The sequence below is a fragment of the Struthio camelus genome, chromosome 3, assembly GCF_040807025.1.
Source record: "Struthio camelus isolate bStrCam1 chromosome 3, bStrCam1.hap1, whole genome shotgun sequence".
In the NCBI taxonomy this organism is placed as follows: Eukaryota; Metazoa; Chordata; class Aves; order Struthioniformes; family Struthionidae; genus Struthio; species Struthio camelus.
In genome coordinates, this window is record NC_090944.1 from 139,078,224 (window position 1) to 139,100,910 (window position 22,687).

Consider the following 22,687-nt stretch of genomic DNA (forward strand, 5'->3'; position numbering starts at 1 on the left):
ATGGTATGCCAGTATTGCAGCTCTAGCCTGGGCAATACATGTATTTCACTCACGGTCTGACTGAGCTGCAGGAGCTGCCTGTGGGAAGCCAGACATGCCATGTTTGTAAAAGGGCATAAGCTTACATGGGCTTGTACCAGGCATCCGGGTTGTGATGCTTCCACACAGGCATTTCTGTGGCCACGTGTCCTCTGGTGCCTACCCAGAGACCCCCCCCCCAACCCCAGGTGCCCCTACTAATGCAGCCCCACTGCCTCCCTGAGGTAGGCTGAGCGTCCCACAGGCCTCCAGCTCAAGGCATAAGGACCAGATTCAGCTCCATCCCATCCTGGAGCCTGGAGTTTCTGCAGCCTGGCAGTCTGGAGAATTAAGAGCATGTGGGCCCATGAGTTCAGTGTCATGCTGCTTCCCGACAAAACTGGCACACTTCCCTTATGGCACGGCAGGCAAATGGCTGCCCATGGGATGCACTTTGCACTAGCAGTGTTTAGGCAGTATCAGAGCAGAGTGGACTGATTTTTTTTCTCTGCAGGAATACCATCTGCACCCACTAGTGTGCGTATCCTGAGCAGAACGGCCCACAGCATTGCAATATCCTGGGTCCCAGGCTTTGATGCATTCTCTGCTTTAAACAGCTGCAGCGTCCAGGTAAGCATGTGGCCCCTGTCCCTACAACCCACTCGTACATGGTTGTTCAGGGGCGGGTGGAAATCAGCCTTCCTGCACAGTCTTTGGCATGAACCACACGGATTTGACCAGGACATTTGTTTGGGCAAATTGAGTCAGACTTTCCCAGTAGTTTTGAAGGAGGAACTGTCCTGCCTGGACCCTGCCATCTGGATAGCCAGTGGATTTGTGGTCAAGCGTAAGTTAAGTGGTTAGCTTTTTGGGAGACTTTGCAAGTCTTGAGTTTCTACTAGCACATGCTTGTCCTTACTTTTACGCTGCTGATTAAACGCTTCCCAATCAAGTAGCCTTCCTGCTGGGGTTTGGAGATGGAGGCTCATCTCAGCTCTCCACTCCTGACACGTTGTTAGGAGGAGCTGAGGGGTTGTCTGTATGCATGCAGTTCTGCAAGGAGTTTCCACCTGCTCTCCCTCTCTTTGATGTTGTTGGATTTTCACAGTTAAGCCCATTGCTTGCTCTTCTGTGGATGTGTTTTTTATAGTTGGTTAATTTATACTCCAGTTCAGATAGCACGTAGTCCATGCTAGGATGAAGGGTAGCCATTGGCCAGGAGAAATTCTGCATGATATAAATCCAGCATACTGTGACTTAAATAAAGTTTCAGCATTTACAAACTCTATATTTATTAACGTTAGTGTCAGAGCAATCCTTCTTAGGGATTAAAGTTGCATCTCTTTCAGGATAGAAACAGTTATCTGCTTTAAAGGTGTTGTGTGAAACTTTGCTGTTTGGAAGAGAGCAAGCTTTGGGGTCTGGGTGACAGTGGTGACAACTGAGATCAGGGTTCAAGCCTGGTCCGATACCCTCCTGTTACCCTCTGAAACCCTCCCGTGAGTTGGAGCTCTGTTAGCACCTACTGATGAGCAAAGGGCTATACAGTGCAAAGAACCAGCAAGGCAGACTGTGTCTCCTCCCATTTCCTCTCGGCAATCTCCCCCATTTCTGTGTAACATCTCCTCTCTCTCCTCAGGAGGGATATAATGTGCGAAGCCAGGTAAAAGTGAAAGGAGTTACAGAGAGGAAAGGTAGCAGCGCTAATATTAGTGCAATATGCACTGCTACGTTCCTACTGGAGCTCAGGAAGTGAGGTGGAGGGCCAAGGAATTTCCTATGACTTAATGTTCACGGTCTGTCATTAGGAAGTAGCCTTTCAAATTGAAAAACGAGGTGTATTTCTGGCAAAAACATAGCTGTGACTAAGCCTTTTTGCTCCTCTCCCCTTTGATAACCCCCTAGCTTGGGTAATGTGGCCCACCCACCAAGTAACTCATTTCTGAACATATGGGCGATTAAAATGGAAGCTGTTGTTATCACACCTAACAAATTTCAGCTGCTTAAGTTTGTAAAAACCATGATTTTTTAAAATACATTAATCTGATAGACTGTTTCTGGAAAGACAAGTTTAGAATAGAGATAACTGAGCTGGCTCAGAAGAATGGCCCGTCTGAGAAGTGTCTTCAGAAGCTATTTGCATGTTCTTCCGATTGCTGGTCCCCACATCAAAGTGTTTAGCCATGGCTTGATGACCTTCTGAACCCTGGTCCTATCTGCTTTATGAGGCTGAAGGCAATTCTCTTTCATTTTTGCTGGAAAATACTGACAGTGTCAACGCTGAGATTGTCTTGTATAGCCCAGGCCGCCCAGTGGGTACTCTGCTTCCTCAAGCACAAAGATAGGCTGCCTGCCACCCTCAGACTATGTGTGGAGACTTTTGGGAGGACTATGTAACTTTATCCTTGTGATTTATGCTAAAATGTAGGTGAAATGAGATGAGTCCTGCCCAGAGCTGGGAGAAAGCCTGTCTCTTCAAGGGCATTTCATCCCAGCTTGGGTTATCTTCCGAGTTCATTGTCTTGCTCGCGCTGGTGTCCCTCATTTTTGCTCTTTTCACTTTCCTCCCACCACCCTGGCCCAGCCTGCTCTCGTGGTATTTGTCTTGTTCCCAGAACTTTGCTGATGCAGCTGACAGCAGGTCTCAACGCACTCCAGGGCACTTTCTGGAGAGCTCCACAGGCAATGTGTGCTATTACGTGGGCGCTTACAGCCCAGCACTTCAGGGAAGCTCTTCAGCCCTGCTACTTTGGAGTGAGGAGATTCTCTTTGTGCAAAAGCGCATGATTTCTTTTTAATACATTGAATCCATCCATGCTGTTAAATGTAATGATGGAATTTAATGAGGTCTGTGATTAGTTCTTCTGGAAGGTTTCATGAGAGGGAAGTCGGTGTCAATACAGTGAGAGAAGGACAGTGGAGAGAGTGCCTTTAGGACTTTCAGGAGTCACAGGTTGCATCTAGACCTTTATCTTTAATAGCCTTGGCACCCCAGCCTCCATGAATTTGTCTAACTCTCCTTTGAGCTGGTTTATACTCTTGGCTTCTGCAACATCTGTGGACCATAAATTCTGTAGTATAATGATGTGTTGTATGAAAAAGGACTTCACAGAATCACAGAATCGTTTAGGTTGGAAGGGACCTCTGGAGATCATCTCGTCCAACCTCCCTGCTCAAGCAGGGTCACCTAGAGCATATTGCCCAGGATCACATCCAGACGGGTTTTGAATATCTCCAGCGAAGGAGACTCCACCACCCCTCTGGGCAACCTGTTCCAATGCTCTGTCACCCTCACAGTGAAGAAGTTTTTTCTCAGGTTCAGATGGAACTTCCTGTGGTTCAGTTTCTGCCCATTGCCTCTTGTCCTGTTGCTGGGCACCACGGAGAAGAGGCTGGCCTCATCCTCTTGACACTCCCCCTTCAGATACTTGTACACGTTGATGAGATCCCCTCTCAATCTTCTCTTCTCCAGGCTGAACAGGCCCAGCTCTTGCAATCTTTCTTCATAGGAGAGATGCTCCAGCCCTCTAATCATCTTGGTAGCCCTCCGCTGGACTCTCTCCAGGAGTGCCATGTCCCTCTTGTACTGGGGAGCCCAGAACTGGACACAGTACTCCAGGTGAGGCCTCACCAGGGCTGAATAGAGGGGCAGGATCACCTCCCTCGACCTGCTGGCAACACTCTGCCTAATGCACCCTAGGATCCCATTGGCCTTCTTGGCCACAAGGGCACACTGCTGGCTCATGTTTAACTTGTTGTCCACCAGCACTCCCAGGTCCTTCTCGGCAGAGCTACTTTCCAACAGGTCAGTCCCCAGCCTGTACTGGTGCATGGGATTATTCCTGCCTAGGTGCAGGACCTTGCACTTGCCTTTGTTGAACTTCATGAGGTTCCTCTCCGCCCACCTCTCCAGCCTGTCCAGGTCCCTCTGAATGGCAGCACAGTCTTCTGGTGTGTCAGCCACTCCCCCCAGTTTAGTATCATCAGCAAACTTGCTGAGGGTGCACTCTGTCCCTTCCTCCAGGTCATTGATGAATATATTGAACAAGACTGGGCCCAGGACTGACCCCTGGGGGACACCACTAGCCACAGGCCTCCAACTTGACTCTGCGCCATTCACCACAACCCTCTGAGCTCGGCCATCCAGCCAGTTCTCAAGCCACCTCACCGTCCACTCATCTAGCCCACACTTCCTGAGCTTACCTAGGAGGATGTGATGGGAGACAGTGTCAAAAGCCTTGCTGAAGTCCAGAAAGACAACATCCACTGCTCTGCCCTCATCTACCCAGCCAGTCATTCTGTCATAGAAGGCTATCAGATTGGTCAAGCATGATTTCCCTTTGGTGAATCCATGCTGACTACTCCTGATCACCTTCTTGTCCTCCAGATGCTTAGTGATGACCTCCAGGATGAGCTGTTCCATCACCTTTCCCGGGATGGAGGTGAGGCTGACAGGCCTGTAGTTTCCTGGCTCCTCCTTCTTGCCCTTTTTGAAGACTGGCGTGACATTGGCTTTCTTCCAGTCCTCAGGCACCTCTCCTGAAGAGGTGACTTGGTCTTGTTTATTTGAAACTTGCCACCTGGTAATTATATTGGGCGCTCCTTTTGTTTCTTGTATCACAAGAAAGAGCAAGTCATCACTCCCCTTTCCACAGCGGTCGCAATTTTACACTCCTCTGCCTTGTCCCTGCTACAACTGTTTCTTCTCTGTGTTGTTTGAGACCTAGTCCTAGGCTATGTGAATGGCCTCCTGTTGGCTTTCCACTCAGTAGGGATGAGACAGCATCTAAGAACAAGGACCTGATGTTGTTTTGATGAAAGAGCGAGAGAGGCAGAGCTCTGGATCCTGTTTACAGATGTGAAATTCCTGCTGTACGTCTCACCCTGCAGGTTGTTGCTGACTAATCCCTGTTTGTGGACTGCTTTTTTTTTTTTCAATTAAGGTCAGGGAAGCTGTTCCACGAAGCAATGTCTCACTTCTGCTCTTTAGCACCTCGGTGCCTCCCCATGTGTATCACATCCAGCACCTGTGGCCCATGGCGGACTATAACATTAGTGTTTCCTGCAAAAACGAAGTTGGCTGGTCAGCATTTAGCCCCTGGATAACAGCCAGTACCACTGAAGGAGGTAGGAAATGAGTAGCTAATATTGAGAAGGGTTTCCCCACCTAAGGCATGCAGCTGTGCTTTGTGCAGGGCTGACTGGATGAGATGCTAGTCTAGCTAGAGTCATGCGGGCTTACAAGGTGGGACATTTTTTGATTGGAGAAAGGAAATTTACCCACAGGCAGTCGCCTGCTGGAAATATTAAAGGCTGTAGGAAAAACTATGTGCTTTCTAGTTGAGCTATGGCTTTTCTCGAGGGCAACACAAGCCCTCTAGGGAGTCTTTCTTACCCTGTTCCTTGATCCTGCCCTTAGGACCCCTGCAGAGAGGCAGCAGCATGCTGTAGTCAGGCTGCTGAGGGGGGAGGCATAGCTGCTGGGAATTGCAGGGATGTGGGAGCAGGGAGATTGACTAGAGTGGGCCTTTGTTAAACAATAGGTCTTGATCTGCAAGAGTCATTTGTGGTCAGCCTACAATGTCCATGAGAGCTGGACTCATCTGCTTGGTTCCCTTCACCTTCTTTCTCTTTGATTCCGGCAGCTCCCACCACCCCGCCACTGAATGTCACAGTGTCGTTCAATGAATCCAACTCCTACCTGGAGATCCGGTGGGTGAAACCACCCCTGGGGAAGATACACGGGGAACTGCAGGGCTATCGCATCTGGTACGGGTGCCAGGACTCCAAGGGGTTGGTAAGTCACTGGGGGAATGGTGAAGAGTAACTAAAGCATAGCAAAAATCCCAGTAAGGATCAAGCAGTGAAGTCGGGTTTGATCTTAGTGCTTCCCTATATTCTTTCTGAGCCCATTTGTCTGTCATCTTGTGCTCTCTTCTCAACCTCTTGGATACAAATGGTCTCTCTGACATATGTTTATGGTGTGCGTAGCTCATATAATTAATGTTAGGAAGAAAGAGTTCTGCTTAAAGGAGACAAGATGTTTGCCCAGCATGGCTCCTTGCTGCTGATCAGAACCTGCTTTCTTTAAAATAGAAGTGAGATGCTCTTCCTTGTGTTGAAAACCTTTGGTATTGTCTTTGGAGTGGCAGTCTGGGTTTGGTAGCATCCCTTGGCACTTTAATCAATAGAATTAATCGTAGGACATTTGGGAGAATTTGTTCACTGGGATTTGAGTCATTCCCCACTCATATGGGAGTCCTCTCAGTGGAGTCCTGGCTCATCGTAGACATTGGGCAAAATAGCACAGGAGATAGGAGATGCAGCTTCCCAGCCAGGCTCTGCGTGTGGTTGGAGAGCCTTTGGAACGGAGACCTCAGGACATTCACCAACATCGTACAGATGTATCCAGTCATTGCCTCTGCACTGTGGTTTGGTCGTCCTCTGTCCCAAGCTGAAAGCACAGAGAGGCACTGAAGGCCTATATTCCGTGTAGGAGTGACTCAACGCTCTTTTTTTGTAAGTCGCTGCATTTTCTGTTCTCCTTTTATGCTTCTAAAAAAGAGCATGTATAGATGCAGCATGATGAAGTCAGGGAAACAATATTATAGTCTTGTGACTATCATGAAAAAAAAATGCTGACATGTTTGTTGCCTCCCAAGCAATAAGTAAAAACCACGACTTGCCCTCTTGCAAACCACAACTTACACGAGCCCTAGGAGACTGTATCTTTTAGCTTTTTATAAATTTCCCAAGTCAAATGTTTGTGCAATGAAGTTTCAACTTAGAGCCCAGGTCAAATAGCAGTTCTCATTAATGCTGGCTTTCAGGATGCTCAAAAAAAAACCCTCTGTTGAGAAATGGATTCAGATGAGAGGTAGGTGTGAAAGGGAGATTTCCTTTGGAGGACCTTGACGAGATGTTGCAGTTGTGATCATGGCTGATTCATTTCATCAGCTTATGGGTTTTAGGGAAGGGCAAAAATGCATATAGTGGTGTCAGGATGCAGACAGCCAAGGGCAGGGACCAACACTTCTTTTTATGAAGACCGTCAGAGGATTAAGAAACACGGGAATGGCTTTATACTTGTCCCGTAACCTCTCTCCGGAGCACCTGTGAATTGGCTATCCTGACTGTGGTGCTGGACGCTCAAAAGCGTCCTGCAAGGCTGCCTGTGATCTTTCTGCTGGAGCAGATGGGCAGACAAACTGAAGCTCAAGAGCAAAGTGCTTCCTGTCAAATGAAGCTCTTTTCTCTCAAAAAGAAAGTCTCTGAGCTTTGTCCCTGGACAGGCTAAATAGGAAATGCCAGATATTCCCTACTTCTTTTGTCCTTCCTGTGCTATGGCACCAAACGGCACAAGTACAGCAAACAATACCTACCCTTTTCAGCTTAGACTCCTCCCAAAAAATGATCAGTTTACAAATCCCACCACAGTAAACATTGCGAGATTATTTCTGTGTGAGCAGGGCCACCTGCAGGCCTGTTTTTCTCTGCAACTGGTCAAAAAAGGGTTTAAAAAACTTTAAAAGTTGGTTTATTTTATTATTAAGCCAGCAATTATTGTATGACCCAAGGCTCCAGAAGCTGGGACTTGAAGAAATTCCTCGACTATCACAAGACTCATAGAAACCTTTAAATTTGGTAATTTTGTGCTGCCAGAATTGCTGTCATTGCTGAGTAACAGTGAACGTAAACACAAGGACAGTGATTCTTTGCAAGATGCCAGCCATGTGTAGGCTGGCTGTGCATCCCACACAGAAGCCTCTTGTCCAACGTCTTGATAGACTGTGCAGTACCAGGGATAGTGACCCACGGGGCATGGGACATCTCTCCCACCACGTGCACTTTGCTGGACCTGGAAGTCTTACGCCCTCTGGCCCGTGCCCTCAACAGGGAAATCTTCAGGTGGCCGAAGGAGGCAGCCTGAATGGGGAGACGGTCTCATTTGCAGTCACTTTTCGCTTGCCCTGCTGGCTGCGTTGAAAACATTGTCCTGCTAGCAGGTGCTCTCCGTGGTCTGTTTGATATCTCTATAGCTCTGTCCTCAAATGACATAGCAGAGCTGGGTGAGATGTTAAAGGATCCCAGTGCATTTCTGTGGTGTCAGTGGGAGAATTATCTCGTATGCATTTCTGCCTAAGGACACCATGGAAGCAAAGCTATCGGGAAAGGAAAGGAAAATGAGGAGGGGAGCTGAGCCAGCAGAGCATGTATCAATGCACAGGTTTCTCAGGGCAACATCTTCCACTAGCGTGTATGGAGCAGCGCGTGGTGCTTGTGCATGTTTCACATCCATTTCTGTGACTCTCTTATCCGACTGTAAACAGAAATCGGTTCCCTCTGAAGAGCTAATAAGAACACTTATCTCCTCCTTGTTCACCGGTTCTCCTCCGTTACTGTTTTTGCTTGGCCCTGGGACAGCCAAGCTCTGCTGTCCACACCAGCCTGCCAGATGTTTTGCACATCACAGAGCAGTTGCTTTGCAGCTGGGAGTCAGCATGGAGCAGAGGCAGGCACTTTTCTAAGCTGTTTGGCTGACTCACAAGAAGATCAGGAAATAACAGGGAATTTGCAGGGAAAAGAATGACTTGTATTTTTATCAAGGAAAAGAATCTGTGCCGCAAAACACACTGACATCTACAATGTTACCGAGCAGGGAAACGCACTCTAAAACTGGAAATATTATTAGCTCGACACAAAACCACAATGAGATAATATCTGTCCCAAGATCTACTTTCTGTGGCACTTCAGTGATCAGACCAGGAGCGCTGCGTCTAAATGCCAGCAGAGGCACCCTGCAAAGGAGTGGAGGAGACGGATTTCTGCTGCCGACGAGCGTCCAGGCTCTGCTGCTTTCGAGGCTTGCAGGCTTACAAGCCTCAGCTGACCAAGCCAAAAGCGTTTACTGGTTGTGACAACAAAGGCTGTGGACTAACAGGCGTGTTACCAGTTCTGGCTGTGTTTTGCTGGTGCTTTCCTTTTGCACTCCCCTAACGTACCAGGCAAAACACCAGCACTGCTGAGGGTGGCGGTCTGCCAGCAGAAGCACAGAGCACACACTGTCTCCGGACAGGGCTGGCTCTCCTCGTGCGTCAAATCCCCCGTGTTATATAAGACGCGCCACGCGGTCCACAGCAGGACAGAGCTACAGCGGTCGTGGCGTCTTTTGTGCCAGCCTCCGTGAATCTAGTTCACAACGTCAGGCGGGAAAGATGCCTTTGTTCTTGCTGTAGAGAGGAAGGTTGACATCCAAGTGTTTCTAGGAGATATGTATTTTTAGGGAATGGAGTTGATGCTCTGCAGAAAGGAGGGAGTAAGGAAAAAAAGAGGCATTTCAAGTCTCAATGCCTTTCCCCCTTCCCTGCGAGACCGCTTCTCAAGTGTTGCCTTCTTGCCTCTTTTCTGGCTAAGGCGGTCTGTCCCACTGCCGTGACAAGCAAAGAGCAATAGCAGCTGGAGGGTTAAATGGGAAACACTGCTCAGCTCCTTTCCAAATCCCATCCGGTTCTCGAAAGGCTATTATTCTCCGAAAATAGCTTGCTGCTGCTGTATTTCCTCTGGGCTTTTAAAAGCAAACTCATGCAAAACCTTAATAAGGGGGCAATTCTCAATAAATCTCAGGGTTTCACTCCTGTTGTGCCCTTGGCTGGTAGGCTGCTCTCTCCCTCAATACAGACTTTTCTTCTCTTCCCCTTTCCAGCAGAATGTCTCCTCTGAAGCCCAGCAGAACGCCAGCGTGGCCATCCTGCCCATGGAGACCACAAATGTCACGTGCTCCGTGCGTGTGGCTGCCGTCACCAAGGGGGGAGTGGGGCCTTTCAGCAGCCCAGTGGAAATCTTCATCCCTGGCAGTGGTGGTGAGATGCCTGCCTCTTGCATGTGCAATGGGACTACAGGTGGAGGGATGGATCTAGCTAGCGAGATGTGAAAGCATGCAGCTCACCTTCTCTTTGTCCACTGGTTTGGCTATGCCTGTCTGGTCAGCGTCCCCCGTTGCAGTCTTGCTCTGCCAACGCCATATGCCATCCCGTATGGATGTTTTTCCCTTGGGCCAGGCTCTCTGGATACAGCACCAGGGTCTTAAGCATGCTTTGATAGGCAGAAGAAAAGTGCAGCCAGAAGAGACTTGCCCTCCCTGTGCCACTCAGCCTTGCTGAGATAAACCCACTTATTGGTACGTGCTGTTCACAGGGCTGTTTTCCTCATGCCCTCGTCTGCCATATAACCCTCTGAGTTTTATTGGATTTGGTTTCAGCTGCTGAGAAATCCTCCCCCGTTCCCAAGATGCTGCAGACTGACTCTCTCTCCTTGTCTCTGTTACGGGATGTTTTCTCAGGGTTAGTAACCTCAGCCCCCTCTTCGACTGCAGCCTCCAGGAATGCAGACTCCTTTATCATAGCCCTGGGCTTTATCTGTGGGACGGTTTCCGTTGGACTGATCCTCTGCTTGTCTGTGGTCATCCAGAAAAGATGCCTGGAAACAAAGTATGGGTAAGCCAAAGGGAAAACAGTCTGTGGTTGTGCTCTAAGCTGGGCAGGTCACAAGCGCCTGGGATAAGCCAGGCAGGGGCATTTTGCTTGCATCTGACAGTGCATGTAGGGAGAAGGCTTCTGCCTCCAGGACCAGCGCGATTCCTGCAGATGGCATTGTGTGTATGCCAGTGGCGAGGCAATGAGTATGGTTTTGCTGCATGATACTTCCTTCCTTAGCCCAGCAGTTCACCTTTCGCTCACTATTCCTATTTTTAAAGGGAAGTAGACTTGTGCAACTTGGTATAGGAGGGGTGCCCTCAGCATTTTGACACAGTGATGAGAGAGCAGAGATGTATAATATCCTGTACCCTGTGGCCTCGAGAAACTCCTCCTGCCTCGTCAAACACCGAACCGTTGCTGGTCCGATGACTGAGTGTGATGATCCTCAGTCCATCTAGTGGCACTTTTGTCCCAATTCTCAGCCTCCTCCAGGCAGAGAGACTGCCCTCTGGACAGCACTTAGTAGTGTTTTTAATAGTGTAGATAAAGGACTGTTTTCTACTCTACTACTTCCTCACCCTTGTGACTCTCTTAAGTGGCATTCATCTGCCCTGTGCTATTATCTGTGGGGAATAATTGTGATGCTCATAGCTTTTCTTAAAATCGGTATCATTTTGATGTCCAATGCCAATCGGAAATTTAATAAATTCCTTTGTAAGAGCATCATTTCAGTAAGGGAATATATTGAGCTGCATAAGGAAACACACCTAATTTGATCTCCAAAGGCGTCACCCTTGATCCCAGTTTGGAAGCTGGTTGTGTGTCAGGAGCCCTTTTTAAACTGGTGTAACATTATGGAAATATCTTTTCCCCTGCAATGCTAGTTCCCTGGAACGTCTTGAACAGCCAGTGTGTTTTTCCTCTCCAGAGCTGGACCTCTGCATGGTCTCACGTCAAAGAGGTCGCACAGCGTCTTCCAGCAGCATGCACACAGCCGTTTTAGGGCTGTGGTGCAGTGGCATCTTTTTGGCTAAAATCATGATGGCCCCATGTGCTAACACAGAGCCTTGACACGTTGGAGTTGTGTATCACACAAGTAAACAGATCACTTCAGGAAGCAGTTGGTCTGGGCGCTGTATTCCTGCCAGTGCAGACTGCTGTGTGATTAGGAAATGAGTACCCCATTTCCTCCCCAAAATACCTCTGTGACTAACTCCTTTCTAGATCAGCCGTGTTTATCAAGTGGCTTTTCTGATCAGACATTGTAAGCAATGGCACTGATCCAGTAAGAGGGAAATGAAAGAGATTAGGGCAAACGTGCGTTTCCTTCGTTACTGTTGATTTCATTGGTAGCAGTGCAGTCACCTACCCCTGCAGCTGCGGCACTGTCTTCCTTGACCAGATGAGAAAAAACACTATGTGGCCCAGCGTGTTCTGTTTCTGTCCCGCCAGGAATGCTTTCAGCAGAAATGATTCAGAGCTGGCAGTGAGCTACACAGCTAAGAAGTCGTACTGCCGTAGAGCTGTTGAGCTTACACGTAAGTGTTTTTTTTCCTCTCCATTGCTGAGGAGGTGACAGAGGATATCTCAGCAGAGTTAACAGAACAAGCCAGCAGTAAATGGGTGTATCCAGGTACAGGCCTGGTTCCTCCAGCTTCTCATGCATCTGCCAAGCTGGCCTTTCTTGCCCAGTCAGCCATGAAACTTTTATGCTTCATCTCTGGCTGGGCAGTCCATGGGCATCACAGGAAGGTTGGCTGTAGCAAAACTGTGAAGTCCTCACCTTGACCATCTTCCCTTATTCGTACCATGCAGCACCCTGGTGTGTTTAGTCGCAGGCTCATTGTAAATGGTTATCCCATGGCTGCAGTCTGTGCTGGAGGTGAGCTGAGCTCCTGCTCCCTTCTCTTACAGTGGGCAGCTTGGGCGTCAGCAACGAGCTCCAGCAGAAGCTGCAGGATGTTGTCATTGACAGAAATGCCCTCAGCCTGGGGAAGATCCTGGGAGAAGGTGAGTGGTCATGCTGCCAGGGCTGGAGGGATGGGGCTGGACATACGGCTGAGGTGACGTGGTATGGAGTGTAAGTGTTGCTTCCATGTAGTCTTCTCTGCATCATTCTCTGACTCCAGGCCCAGAGGATGTGGAGGAGGTGGTGGGCCAAGATGACCAAGCGCTAGGCTGAGAATTAGGACCCCTGGGTCTGTGTCCTCATTCTGCTGCTGATGAGAAACAGACTTCCCCCAGGTAGCTTTTGGGGGATGAGGTCTCTGTCTTACCGCCTGTCAGATCTTTGAGGATATAGCGATGTCCCAAAAGCTGGTGCTCTGGGGCGTGGGTAAAATGTTTGCTTCTTTCCTACGCTGCAGGGGAGTTTGGGTCAGTGATGGAGGGGCATCTCAGCCAGCCGGAAGGCACCATGCAGAAGGTGGCTGTGAAGACCATGAAGCGTAAGTCATCCTGGCCTTTGAGCACTTGATGTTGTTTGTTCCAGTGGGTGACAGAGCTCCCTGTCTGGTGCTCTTTTACTCCAGACCATGTAGCACTTAATGGGGTCAATCAAAACCATGTGGGAGATCGTTACTCTGAGCTCACACAGCATAAACCATTCTCCCTTTCCCTCCCTGTGAGAGTCAAACCTCTGGGCCCTTGTGGCTCAGTGGGATCACTGGGCAAAGATTGCTGTCTGTCTCTCTGCATCCTTCCTGGCACAGCTCCTGATGCCAGCCAGAAGGAGACCAAACCAGGGCAGGTGTTTTGCTGAGTAGATGCTGAGCCGCAGAGGGGAAAGCACAGTGGGCATGTGGGGAGAGGTGTGTGAGTTGTCACCTGCCTTTTCCAGATAGTGGTCAAGGCGGAGGTCTTTGCTTGTTTCCCACCAAAGCCTTGCTGGGAAAGGACACCCCTGTCTTTTGGCCAAGGTTGTCTTGAAGCATCAGGAGATGACAGGACTCATCTTCTGCTAGATGAGAGACTCCTGGCTTTTTGGGGTCCCTAATCAAATCTAAGCTTTTCCTCACACCACAGCCTCCGTACATCCTGGGCCTGGTGCTGCCATGTGAATGGGACAGGGCTGCTCCCTGCTTCTACGTGTTGAATAAACCCAGTGCTGGCACAAACCTCTGGAGTGAGGTCCACCCCAGTCTGTCTCTGTCATCCCAGAGGTCCCTTCCCTCTAGCCGTACGTGGGAGATGTGCTGGAGCAAAGGGCAATGGCAGCAGTGATTTAGGTTGTTAAAGCTTTCTGTGTTTTAAACATCCTGCTTTCCTGTGCTTTCCAGTGGATAACTTTTCCCAAAGGGAGATAGAAGAGTTCCTCAGCGAAGCAGCGTGTATGAAGGATTTTGACCACCCCAATGTCATCAGGCTCCTAGGTACGGACCATTGCTCCCTGCCTTCTAGCCAAGATGGGCTTCCTGCTTTTGGGCTAGGGAGCTAGACTGAGCGCTCAGGTCTCATATATCTGTGGGAGGATGGTAGTGCCTTTGCCCACGGGACTCTGCAAACTGTGTTTTCCAGGTGTGTGCATTGAGCTGAGCTCTCAGCAGGTCCCTAAACCCATGGTGATTCTCCCATTCATGAAATATGGCGACCTGCACAGCTTCCTCCTTCGCTCACGGCTGGAGATGGCCCCCCAGGTAACAAACGCAGGGAGCGGAGAGCCCCGTGTCTGGGAGGAGTCTGGGACTGTGTATCTTTTTGGGACAACAGGCAAAACCTGCCTTGTTTTTTTGAGAACAAAGGGGACTTGGTTGTAGTCCTGCTTCCTGCCTCTGTCGGAGGACGGTGGTGGAATCCAGCTCCCACAACTGCCTGTGGGATTCTTGCCCCAGAGTTCACCAGGGCTGAACTATTTCTGTTATCTGCTTCAGCTGAGAAACTGAAGCCTTTCAGATACAGGGAGGACTTGGCAACCACAGTCACATATTCGTAGAAAAATTTAGCTTAGAGGGGACATCTGGAGTTTTGTGGTCCAACCTCTTGCTCAAAAAAGGCCAATTTCAGAGGTAGGGCAGGTTGCTCAGGGCTTGTCTAGTTGGAGACAGCAGTAAGATGTCTCCTTTGCCTTCCCTTCTTCAGGCTGAACAAGACCAGCCATCTCAGCCTCTCCTTGTGTACCATGTTCTCCGGGCCCTATCTTGGTGATCTCCTCTGGGCTTGCTCCAACATGTTGATGTTTTTCTTATACTGAGGAGCCCCAAACCAGTATCCAGATGTGACCTCACTAGTGCCAAATAAGGGGGAACAATTGCTTCCCTCAGCCTGCTGGCTGCACTCTTGCTAATGCAGCCTATTACAAGGTGGGCCTTTATTGATGCAAACGTGCACTGCTGAATCATGGTCAACTTGCTCTACACCAGGACCCTGGGGTCCTTTTCTGTACAACTTTTTCCAAAAATATGTGGTATCAAGGCAGCTGGCAACGAGGAAAAAGGCAATGAGGAAAAATATCTAGTTGCAGGCTACATCCAAAAGATCTGAAAGGAGGAAACAGAGGTGTGATGGGTATATGCTGTTACAATAGACCACAACAATATGTAGTTTGCCAGGACCGGCAAACTGGCTGTTCTGGCTGGCAGGGTAGCCTGGCAGACAGTGCTTGGTGTTATTTCTAAAGCAACTGTCCCAGCATGTGCAACTCCCGCAGGTTTGTGATTCAATAAATCCTGTGGTCTGAGGCTGTTAGCCCAACGGGGATGACAGGGTCCACAGCGGCTGCCCTTGTGAGCTCCTTGTATTCTCCAAGAAAAGCTAAACCAGTAGGAGTTCAGGCAGTAGCCCTGAACAAGGAAGTATTTCAGATTAGACAGCATGGGTTAGAGCCTGGGGAAAGCCAAACACTCGCGTGCCTTGCAGTTCTGCAGCAATCAGCATGGCCTGTGCACTGTCAGCCTTTGTGTGGAAAGGGGAAATATCCCTTTCTTTTTAAGGAAGGACAATGCACATTGTCCCTGCTCCAGTCTCAGCCCTCTGAAGCCCTGGTTACCCCACTGAGTGAGTGCTCGAGTTGAATAGGGGTATGCTTTTAAGATGGCCACCTGCGCTATTGTGTCCTTCCCAAAGGACCTGCATGTTCTAACCTGCATCCTCCCTTGCCAGTTTGTGCCCCTGCAGACGTTGCTGAAGTTCATGGTTGATATCGCCCTAGGGATGGAGTATTTGAGCAGTCGGCATTTTCTACACAGGGATTTGGCAGCGCGAAACTGCATGTGAGTTTGTTTTCTTCCATTTCATCATAGATAAATGAGCAACAGTGGAGGCCCGGTGGTTTTATACCACTTGGAATGAACATTCAGCTTGGGTTTCCTTAAGTAAAATCTCCCTTGGCCTTTAGAGACATGGGAGAATAACTCAATCTCAGGTTTTTAATTCAGATTTTGGTTTGTCAAACTTTTTCTTTTTTGTTGTCTTTTTTTAAGCTGTGGAAAGCAGTGAGAGGGAGAGACAGTAGCGTACGATGTGTTCCAAGGGCCAGCCTGTTGGAGGCGTGCACATCAGTCTTTTTGTTTCTGTCAGTAATGCAGACTTTGCCTCTCCGCAGCTTTCTGACACTATTTCTGCCAAACAGGTTACGGGACGACATGACGGTGTGTGTGGCAGACTTTGGTTTGTCTAAGAAGATTTACAGCGGCGATTACTATCGTCAGGGCCGAATAGCAAAAATGCCAGTGAAGTGGATTGCAATAGAGTCTCTGGCCGACCGCGTCTACACCACCAAGAGTGACGTGGTAGGTGAACATGGCTGGTCATGCAGAAAGCAGGAGTCGATAGTTGGAGGACTGATCCTGAGGGTCACTGGGTTGAGTAGTTCACGTTTGCGGCAGTTCATTATGGTTGTTTGCGTACCTTATAAATGCAAAAGCCAGAGGAACAGGAGGGTGCCAGTAACAAGATGCGTTGACCTTTTGTTGCCTGCACAATCTCCTGGAATAGGTTTATTGAGTGGGCTGCTGGGCTGTTCTGTGACACTGCTTATTCTTTCCAAATTTGGGGAAGGCAGGGTTGGAGATACAACTATTAGCATTGTGCAAGAGCCCAGTGGACGTTAGGAAATGACCTTTCCCGATGAAAAGACTCATTCATTCCTCCTGAAAATGTCCTTTCAACATGCTTTCCTTTTGTTCTTGCAGTGGGCATTTGGCGTTACCATGTGGGAGATAGCAACGCGAGGGATGACGCCGTATCCAGGAGTGCAGAACCATGAGATCTATGAGTACCTCTTCCATGGGCACAGGCTGAAAAAACCGGAGGACTGCTTAGATGAGCTGTGAGTATTTCTCTCTACTCTAGCGTCTAGTTTGCAGCGCAGCCTGTTTACTCGGTGCCTGACTGTGGAATTAACCTGCATATTGCTTATCCCTAGCTGAGGTTGTTTTTATGGGGTGTTAGTCATCATGCTCTTCCCTTTGCAGTTCTCGGTTGCGAATGTCCTTTTTTTTAAGGACACAACAACTAACTCATGTTGTGGATTTGTGGCTTAGCACCATATTTGGCTGAAAAGCCCCCAAAGCTGTGCCTGATGGTGCAATTAAAGAGTGTTCCTTTATGACCATATTCCCAGCTGTTGTAAACCTATCTCTCTAGGTGTAATAAGACAGGCCTATTACCAGAGGAGGAGTTACCTTCCATTTCACCCCAGAAAGGTACCCCCTTGATTTCTCTGACAGTCTCCAAAACAAAAGCTATTAAAGAATGAATTTTTAAAATAGCAAGGACTTAACTTTCTCTTCTTTGTGGGGTTGACAGGCAGGGAGCTTACAGGAGCACTCAGGTTTACGCTCAGAAGGCAGCTGACCAGAATAACAGTTTGGGTCAAATTTTAAATGAAAGCATCACAGAAACAAAAAGTTCAAAACCTCTAAAAATTGTCATAATCTCTTGAGTTTTGAATGGCCTAAAAAGAGCCAGATCCCAGAGCAAAGCAGAATATAGCCCACAGATAAAAAGCGACTTTTTAACTCCAAGCAAACTGTTGCACAGAAATCCCAATGAAAATCCCCAAAGAAAGCAGTGTGTTTGCACAGAAGGCTGTTGAGCTGGACTATTTGCAGTATGGTGGCATGAGGTGGTGGGAAGTGCCAGAGATTGCATAGCTTGAGCCTAGGCTGTGAAGATAGGAGCAGTTCACCATATCTGGTGAAGGGATCCAACTTTTTTTTCTTTAAGATAGTATGTATTTTGGCCAAAAGGTCTTGGCTGGCGATGCTGTTCTCTGCCCCACAAGTTGCCCCTGGGTCCTTCTGTTCCTAAAATCAGCGAATCTGGAGAAGGGAAATGGCCACATTAGAAACCTCAAAACGTCTGCGTTTGTGAGTGGCTCAGAGAGGGCTCTCATTTAAAGCTGGCTGAGCTGCCTTTAGTCCCTGAATTATTCTCAAGTGCCATTACAGCTGAAAACGTTAAAGCTGCCCCCATGGCCAAGAGCCTGCAAACAGAAAACTGTTAAATAAGCAAAGCTGGTAGGAGTTGCACGATGAGGCATACAAGGTTCCTATCCAATATAGTAGCCAAAAGCCTGCAATCCCATACGAAGGAGTGCGCTTGTCATAGGTTGAGGTCCTTCCCCCTTCATAGCCACCCGCCTGACCTAAAAGCACTGGACAGATGTCCAAGGCAGGCATGGCACATGGTCAGCACAGCCCACGGGGAGAGGTTTGCGGCCATGTCCTGCAGCTCTCACCCTCTCTCCTTGCACAGCTGTAACATCCATTTGCTATGTGAACCACATGGAAAGCTTGACTTTCCCGGGGGGGACTATGGGTGAGCAATTGTACTCAGAGCTGTTACTCAAGCCCTGGAGCTTGGGGCGTTTGAAATGCCTTTCCTTGAAGTAAGAAGCAAACAAACGTTTTATTCGATCCAGCCTGCTGGATGGCAGATGAGATGGTGCATGTCCATTAAAAGCTTTCAAAGGAGTGCTGGGGGTTTACTGTTTGCCCCGATGTCCTGAGTGAGAACGGGCACCTGCAGAAAGAGTAAGAGAGTGACTCAGTTTCCCAGCAGTAGAAGCTGCCATGGGATGTCTCTAGGGAACAGCTCCTGCAGGGCTGCAGCTTGCTGTGTCTCCTGGCCACTCAGTACATGTCAGGCACCGTAAGGAACTTCAGCAGCTACTCAGAGCTGCTTGGACCAATAGTCCTGCAGTTGAGCAGCTGCATGTTTGTGTTGACAGAACAGCCGAAGAGGAGGAGTTGGCTTTGCTTTGCTTTAATGCAAAGTAGCTCAGGGCTTTACCATTTCTCAGCTGTCTGCAAGAAGCAGAGAAACTAGCACACGTACATCCCATAGCCTAGCACCTGGTAATATCCTCCATGATACCAGCTTCCTCTCCCACTTTCCAGGTACGAAATAATGTCTGCGTGCTGGAGAGTTGACCCTGCTGACCGACCGACATTCTCACAGCTGAAAGTTCATCTGGAGAAGCTGCTGGAAAGCATACCTGCCACGAGGGGGTCCAGGGATGTTATCTACATCAACACGAGCCTGCTGGAGGAAAGCCCAGACTCCACCCAGGACTCAGGGTTCCCCCAAGCGGACTCTGATTTGGACCCTGCGGACATTGCCGAGGCCTGCTCCTCCCAGGTGGAGACAGCACTGGTGGCCGTGGACGTCCACAACGATGAACGATGGGGGGCAAGGTATGTCCTCAAGGGCACCAGCGAGGAGCAGCTCAGCAGCCTTGTGGAGGAGGCTTATGTACCACTGCTGCCTGATGCAACAGCCCCCGCGGGCCCGGCGTGGTCCGAGGCGAGCACCTTGCCCGTGGGCAGCTCGCTGGTGCAGGCACTGCCACACGCCAACGGCTGCGTGGAGGACACTGAAGTGCTGCTGTGAAACGGGAAGCCTGTGAAAAGGGGAATGGAAGTCAGCCTAGTGAGAAAGACAGAGATGTTATATTTTAATAAAGAATGGTCTGTTTTATTACTTCTTGCATTATTTTCATATTGGAAGATGCCCCTTCCCAGGAGCTGTTTCTTGGGTTGAAGTCATGAGGTTTTATTCTTGGTTGGTAATTAAATGCTAGAACTGTTTTTTCTGTGTTTAAACTCTTGGGGCTCACAGGTCAGGGGCAGCCCCTCTTCCCCCACCATGGCGGAGACGGAGCAGTCGCAGGGGCTAGCTGGTGTGCAGGTGTGAGGGCAAACAGCTGTGCTTGCAGGTCCTGCCGAGGCATGGAGAAGGTCCGGGAGAAAGCCCAGCCTGCCTTTTGGAGCACGCTTTGGGTGAGGACACAGGCTCGTGGTGACTTTGGGAGGTTTGGGCTCTGCATCATCCCCAGAGAGACTGACGGCTCCTAGCGCATCAGTGTCGTGGGGATGCCGGGACAGGGGAGGGCACCATACCAGCTGGTACTGGGCAGAGCTGTTTTCTGGTTAAATCTGTGGCCATTTCTTTAGCCACTGCAGCTTAGAGCAGGCTGCAGGGGAGAGATGGCTTTTTGGGTTAACAGCACATGACTTTGCAAGCGTGACCAGCCCCTGGTGGTACGGTTTCCCTTGGGCTGCACAAGCAGGTCGTTGGACAACTACCCTGTGCCTGCACCCAGATCTGGGTGGGAGCCACGGAGCCAGCCTTAGGTGTCTGTCTTCTATCTGTTCCAGCATTCGTTATCCCTGGCATTCCTAAGTTCAGAATCAGAGAGCCTGCTCCAGTTTCAAAGGAAAAATAATGGCACTTTGGGGTTTGCCATGGAGGTGGGCGAAAGGGACAGTGTGATTTCTGAGCAAGAGAGGTGCTTATTTGGAAACTTCCAAGTTCCCAGTCCACGCTTGGCTCAATGGGGAGTTACAGGATCCCTGTTCAGGTGGAGAGCTGGGAGTCAAGGCTGAAATGTCTGCACAGTGTTAGCGGAGGTGCCATGGGAACTGGAAGTGGTAAATGTTGGCTTTTTCGATGGGAAACGCTGTGGATGGTAGGAGGACCTGATGCACAGCCCACTGTGGGATTTCATGCTGAGAAACATCCTAATCGAAAATTGCAAGCAGATCCCAAACAGGAACACTGAGTGCTTCAAAATCCCCTTCTCCCAGACAGCTGGCCAGTTTCAGTCTGTCCCCATAGCACTGCTGCTTTGATGGAGAAGCCAGCTCTGATAGCTGCTGCGGGGAGAGCTGGAGGAGTCGGGGACCAGCCCTGCAGTGCCAGGGTGTCCCTGCAAGCCTCTCTCCAGGTATCTCCTGGGAAGATGTAGAGAAAATGATGAATCTTGGGGCAATAGTGGAGAAGAGAGAAGCTCTAAGAGGAGAGGTTTCCAGCAGGGATGGACTACCTTCTCCTCCAAGTTCCTCCTGCTCCTATTTTGCCCCAAACACTCTCCTTGCTGTCCTCCCCTCTGGATGCGTCAGCGGGTTGGTGGTAACGGGGTGGGCAGCCCGTGGTGCTGGCTCACCCATGATGTGCCCTGTTTGCTCAGAGGTGATCCAGGTCCTGCCTTCTTCTCCTGCAGATCGGTGGCTCCACCGGCCTTGCAGCCTGTCATGCAGCACAGCCACCGCATAAGGGCTGGTGGGCCCCACGGGGTGAAAAAGGAGGGGAGCTTGTTCAGCACGCAGGCAGAAGGGGCCCGGTCCCAGGAGGTGCATCGTCAGCCTCGCGGTTCCCCTTTCGCCGGGGGTTTCATCTGCGAAACGTTCTTGTTTCATTTCAAAGGGCACGTGATGGCAAGGCCTGGTGCTCAAATTCCTCTTCTGTTTGGGGCGACTTCCACTTTTCCCATAGCATGGGCTGCTTTGTAGCATCCCGCTGCAGGGAGGAGAGATGTCTTAGCCTTTTGCCACCCTCTGCTCTGCGTGGGCAGTTAATCAACCTTGAACGCCATGGTGCCAATTTGTCACGTTGCCACACTGCGGTTGCAGAGATGTGGGGTACGTACCATGGGACTTGTCCGACAGCCAGGGAGTCCCTGTCCCCTGGGTGCCTGGAGCTCTTTGAAGCGTCAGTAACCACTTCTGGAGGGGACATCCACTGCAGCAGGTCCTCGGTTTAGGGGCTCCTGGGGATATCACACATCTGCCCTCCTTACACCTTGCTCTGACCAGTCATGACCCGGAGTAGCTGAACCCTGATGCGGTGTGTTGAGGTCCCTCTGGTCCCGCGTAAGCAAACCCCCAGGCCTTGGGCTTGTCAGCCCGAGGGCAGGCAGCTCTTGGTACCCTGCAAGCAAATGTGCAGGCTCTGGCCCTGGCAGGGTCCGGACTGTCCCAGAGGGCTTGCGTGCACCGGGAGCACCATCTGCTGGTGTCTCCTTGGGCATGTGGACATAGCAGACAGTGCTGGGCTGCTGCTTCATCACCTCTGAGCTGGGCATGGAGGGAGGCCACGGGGCCCCTGCTGCAGCTGGGAGATTTGGCTCACTGCAGTGTCCTGACAAGTTGAGATGGGAGGAAGATGGATGAGATGGCCTTTTCCCCTGTCTCTCCCAGGGAGAAGGAGGTGTCCGGGGCTGTGGGAGCCAGGACAGGTCGTTGGTCACAGGTCCCACTGGAGCCTGGTATTTGGGATGAAACATCCAAGGGTGTCATGTTCTCTGGAAAGAAGTACTGAGCCTGGGTCAGACACCAGTCTGGAGAGGGCTGGAGAGGTATCTCAGCAGCTTGTGGTCAAAGCAGGGGAGAGAGGAAAAGCTGCTTCTCCCACTGCCATCATTCAGGACACAGACCTAACTTGGGCCACACACAGGCCTTCCTGCCCTGCGGTTCCTCCTTCAGTGGCAGAGGAAAGCAAAAGGAGGAGATAGCAGTTGGTTGGGGTGAACATACCACATTTCCAGCTTCCATTTCTTTGCTTTGCCCAGTAGATGGTGCAGGGAGCCAGCACAAACCAGCTGTCTCTCACAGCTGTCTCTGTGGAGCTTTGACTTCCTAACGCTGTGCGCAAAGGCTTAACAGGCGGTCAGTATGGACTAGGGAAATGCATCCTTGTGCTGGTGAGGAGATGCTGCTGCCCGGGTACCAGGTCAAGGAACAGGCCTGGCCATATCCAAAGCATGGAGCTGGCTGCTGGACACAACCTGACGCGTGCCTGCTCGGGACTCACCTCACCTCAGCACACCGGCAACGAAAAGCAGCCGAAGAAACAGCCTGTTGAAGCTCTCTGCAACAAAACCCTTGTAGAAGAGCATCGTGTTGGACGCAAGTAGCCCCACACAGCTGCTTCTGGCAGCAAGGTGCAAGCGCGGCCACGTGAGCTTCATGAAA

General features: G+C 50.0%; 1 protein-coding gene across 7 annotated transcripts in view; it reads left to right on the forward strand.

Annotated features, from left to right (window-relative positions):
- MERTK (MER proto-oncogene, tyrosine kinase) overlaps positions 1–19,412 on the forward strand; it is a 30,453-nt gene extending 11,041 nt beyond the window's left edge. Inside the window, exons 6-19 of one of the 7 annotated variants that reach the window (XM_068940453.1) lie at positions 533–648; positions 4,962–5,145; positions 5,664–5,815; positions 9,722–9,878; positions 10,358–10,505; positions 11,946–12,031; positions 12,408–12,503; positions 12,860–12,940; positions 13,772–13,864; positions 14,010–14,128; positions 15,591–15,700; positions 16,060–16,219; positions 16,622–16,758; positions 18,833–19,412. In XM_068940453.1, coding sequence (XP_068796554.1) covers positions 533–648; positions 4,962–5,145; positions 5,664–5,815; positions 9,722–9,878; positions 10,358–10,505; positions 11,946–12,031; positions 12,408–12,503; positions 12,860–12,940; positions 13,772–13,864; positions 14,010–14,128; positions 15,591–15,700; positions 16,060–16,219; positions 16,622–16,758; positions 18,833–19,325 — 2,132 coding nt within the window. In that variant the 3' untranslated portion in view covers positions 19,326–19,412. Of the gene's footprint in view, positions 1–532; positions 649–4,961; positions 5,146–5,663; positions 5,816–9,721; positions 9,879–10,357; positions 10,512–11,945; positions 12,032–12,407; positions 12,504–12,859; positions 12,941–13,771; positions 13,865–14,009; positions 14,129–15,590; positions 15,701–16,059; positions 16,220–16,621; positions 16,759–18,832 lie in introns of all 7 variants that reach the window. The other 6 variants (XM_068940450.1, XM_068940452.1, XM_068940454.1 and 3 more) reach the window with 6 other exon arrangements.
- The last annotated feature ends 3,275 nt before the right edge of the window (positions 19,413–22,687 follow it).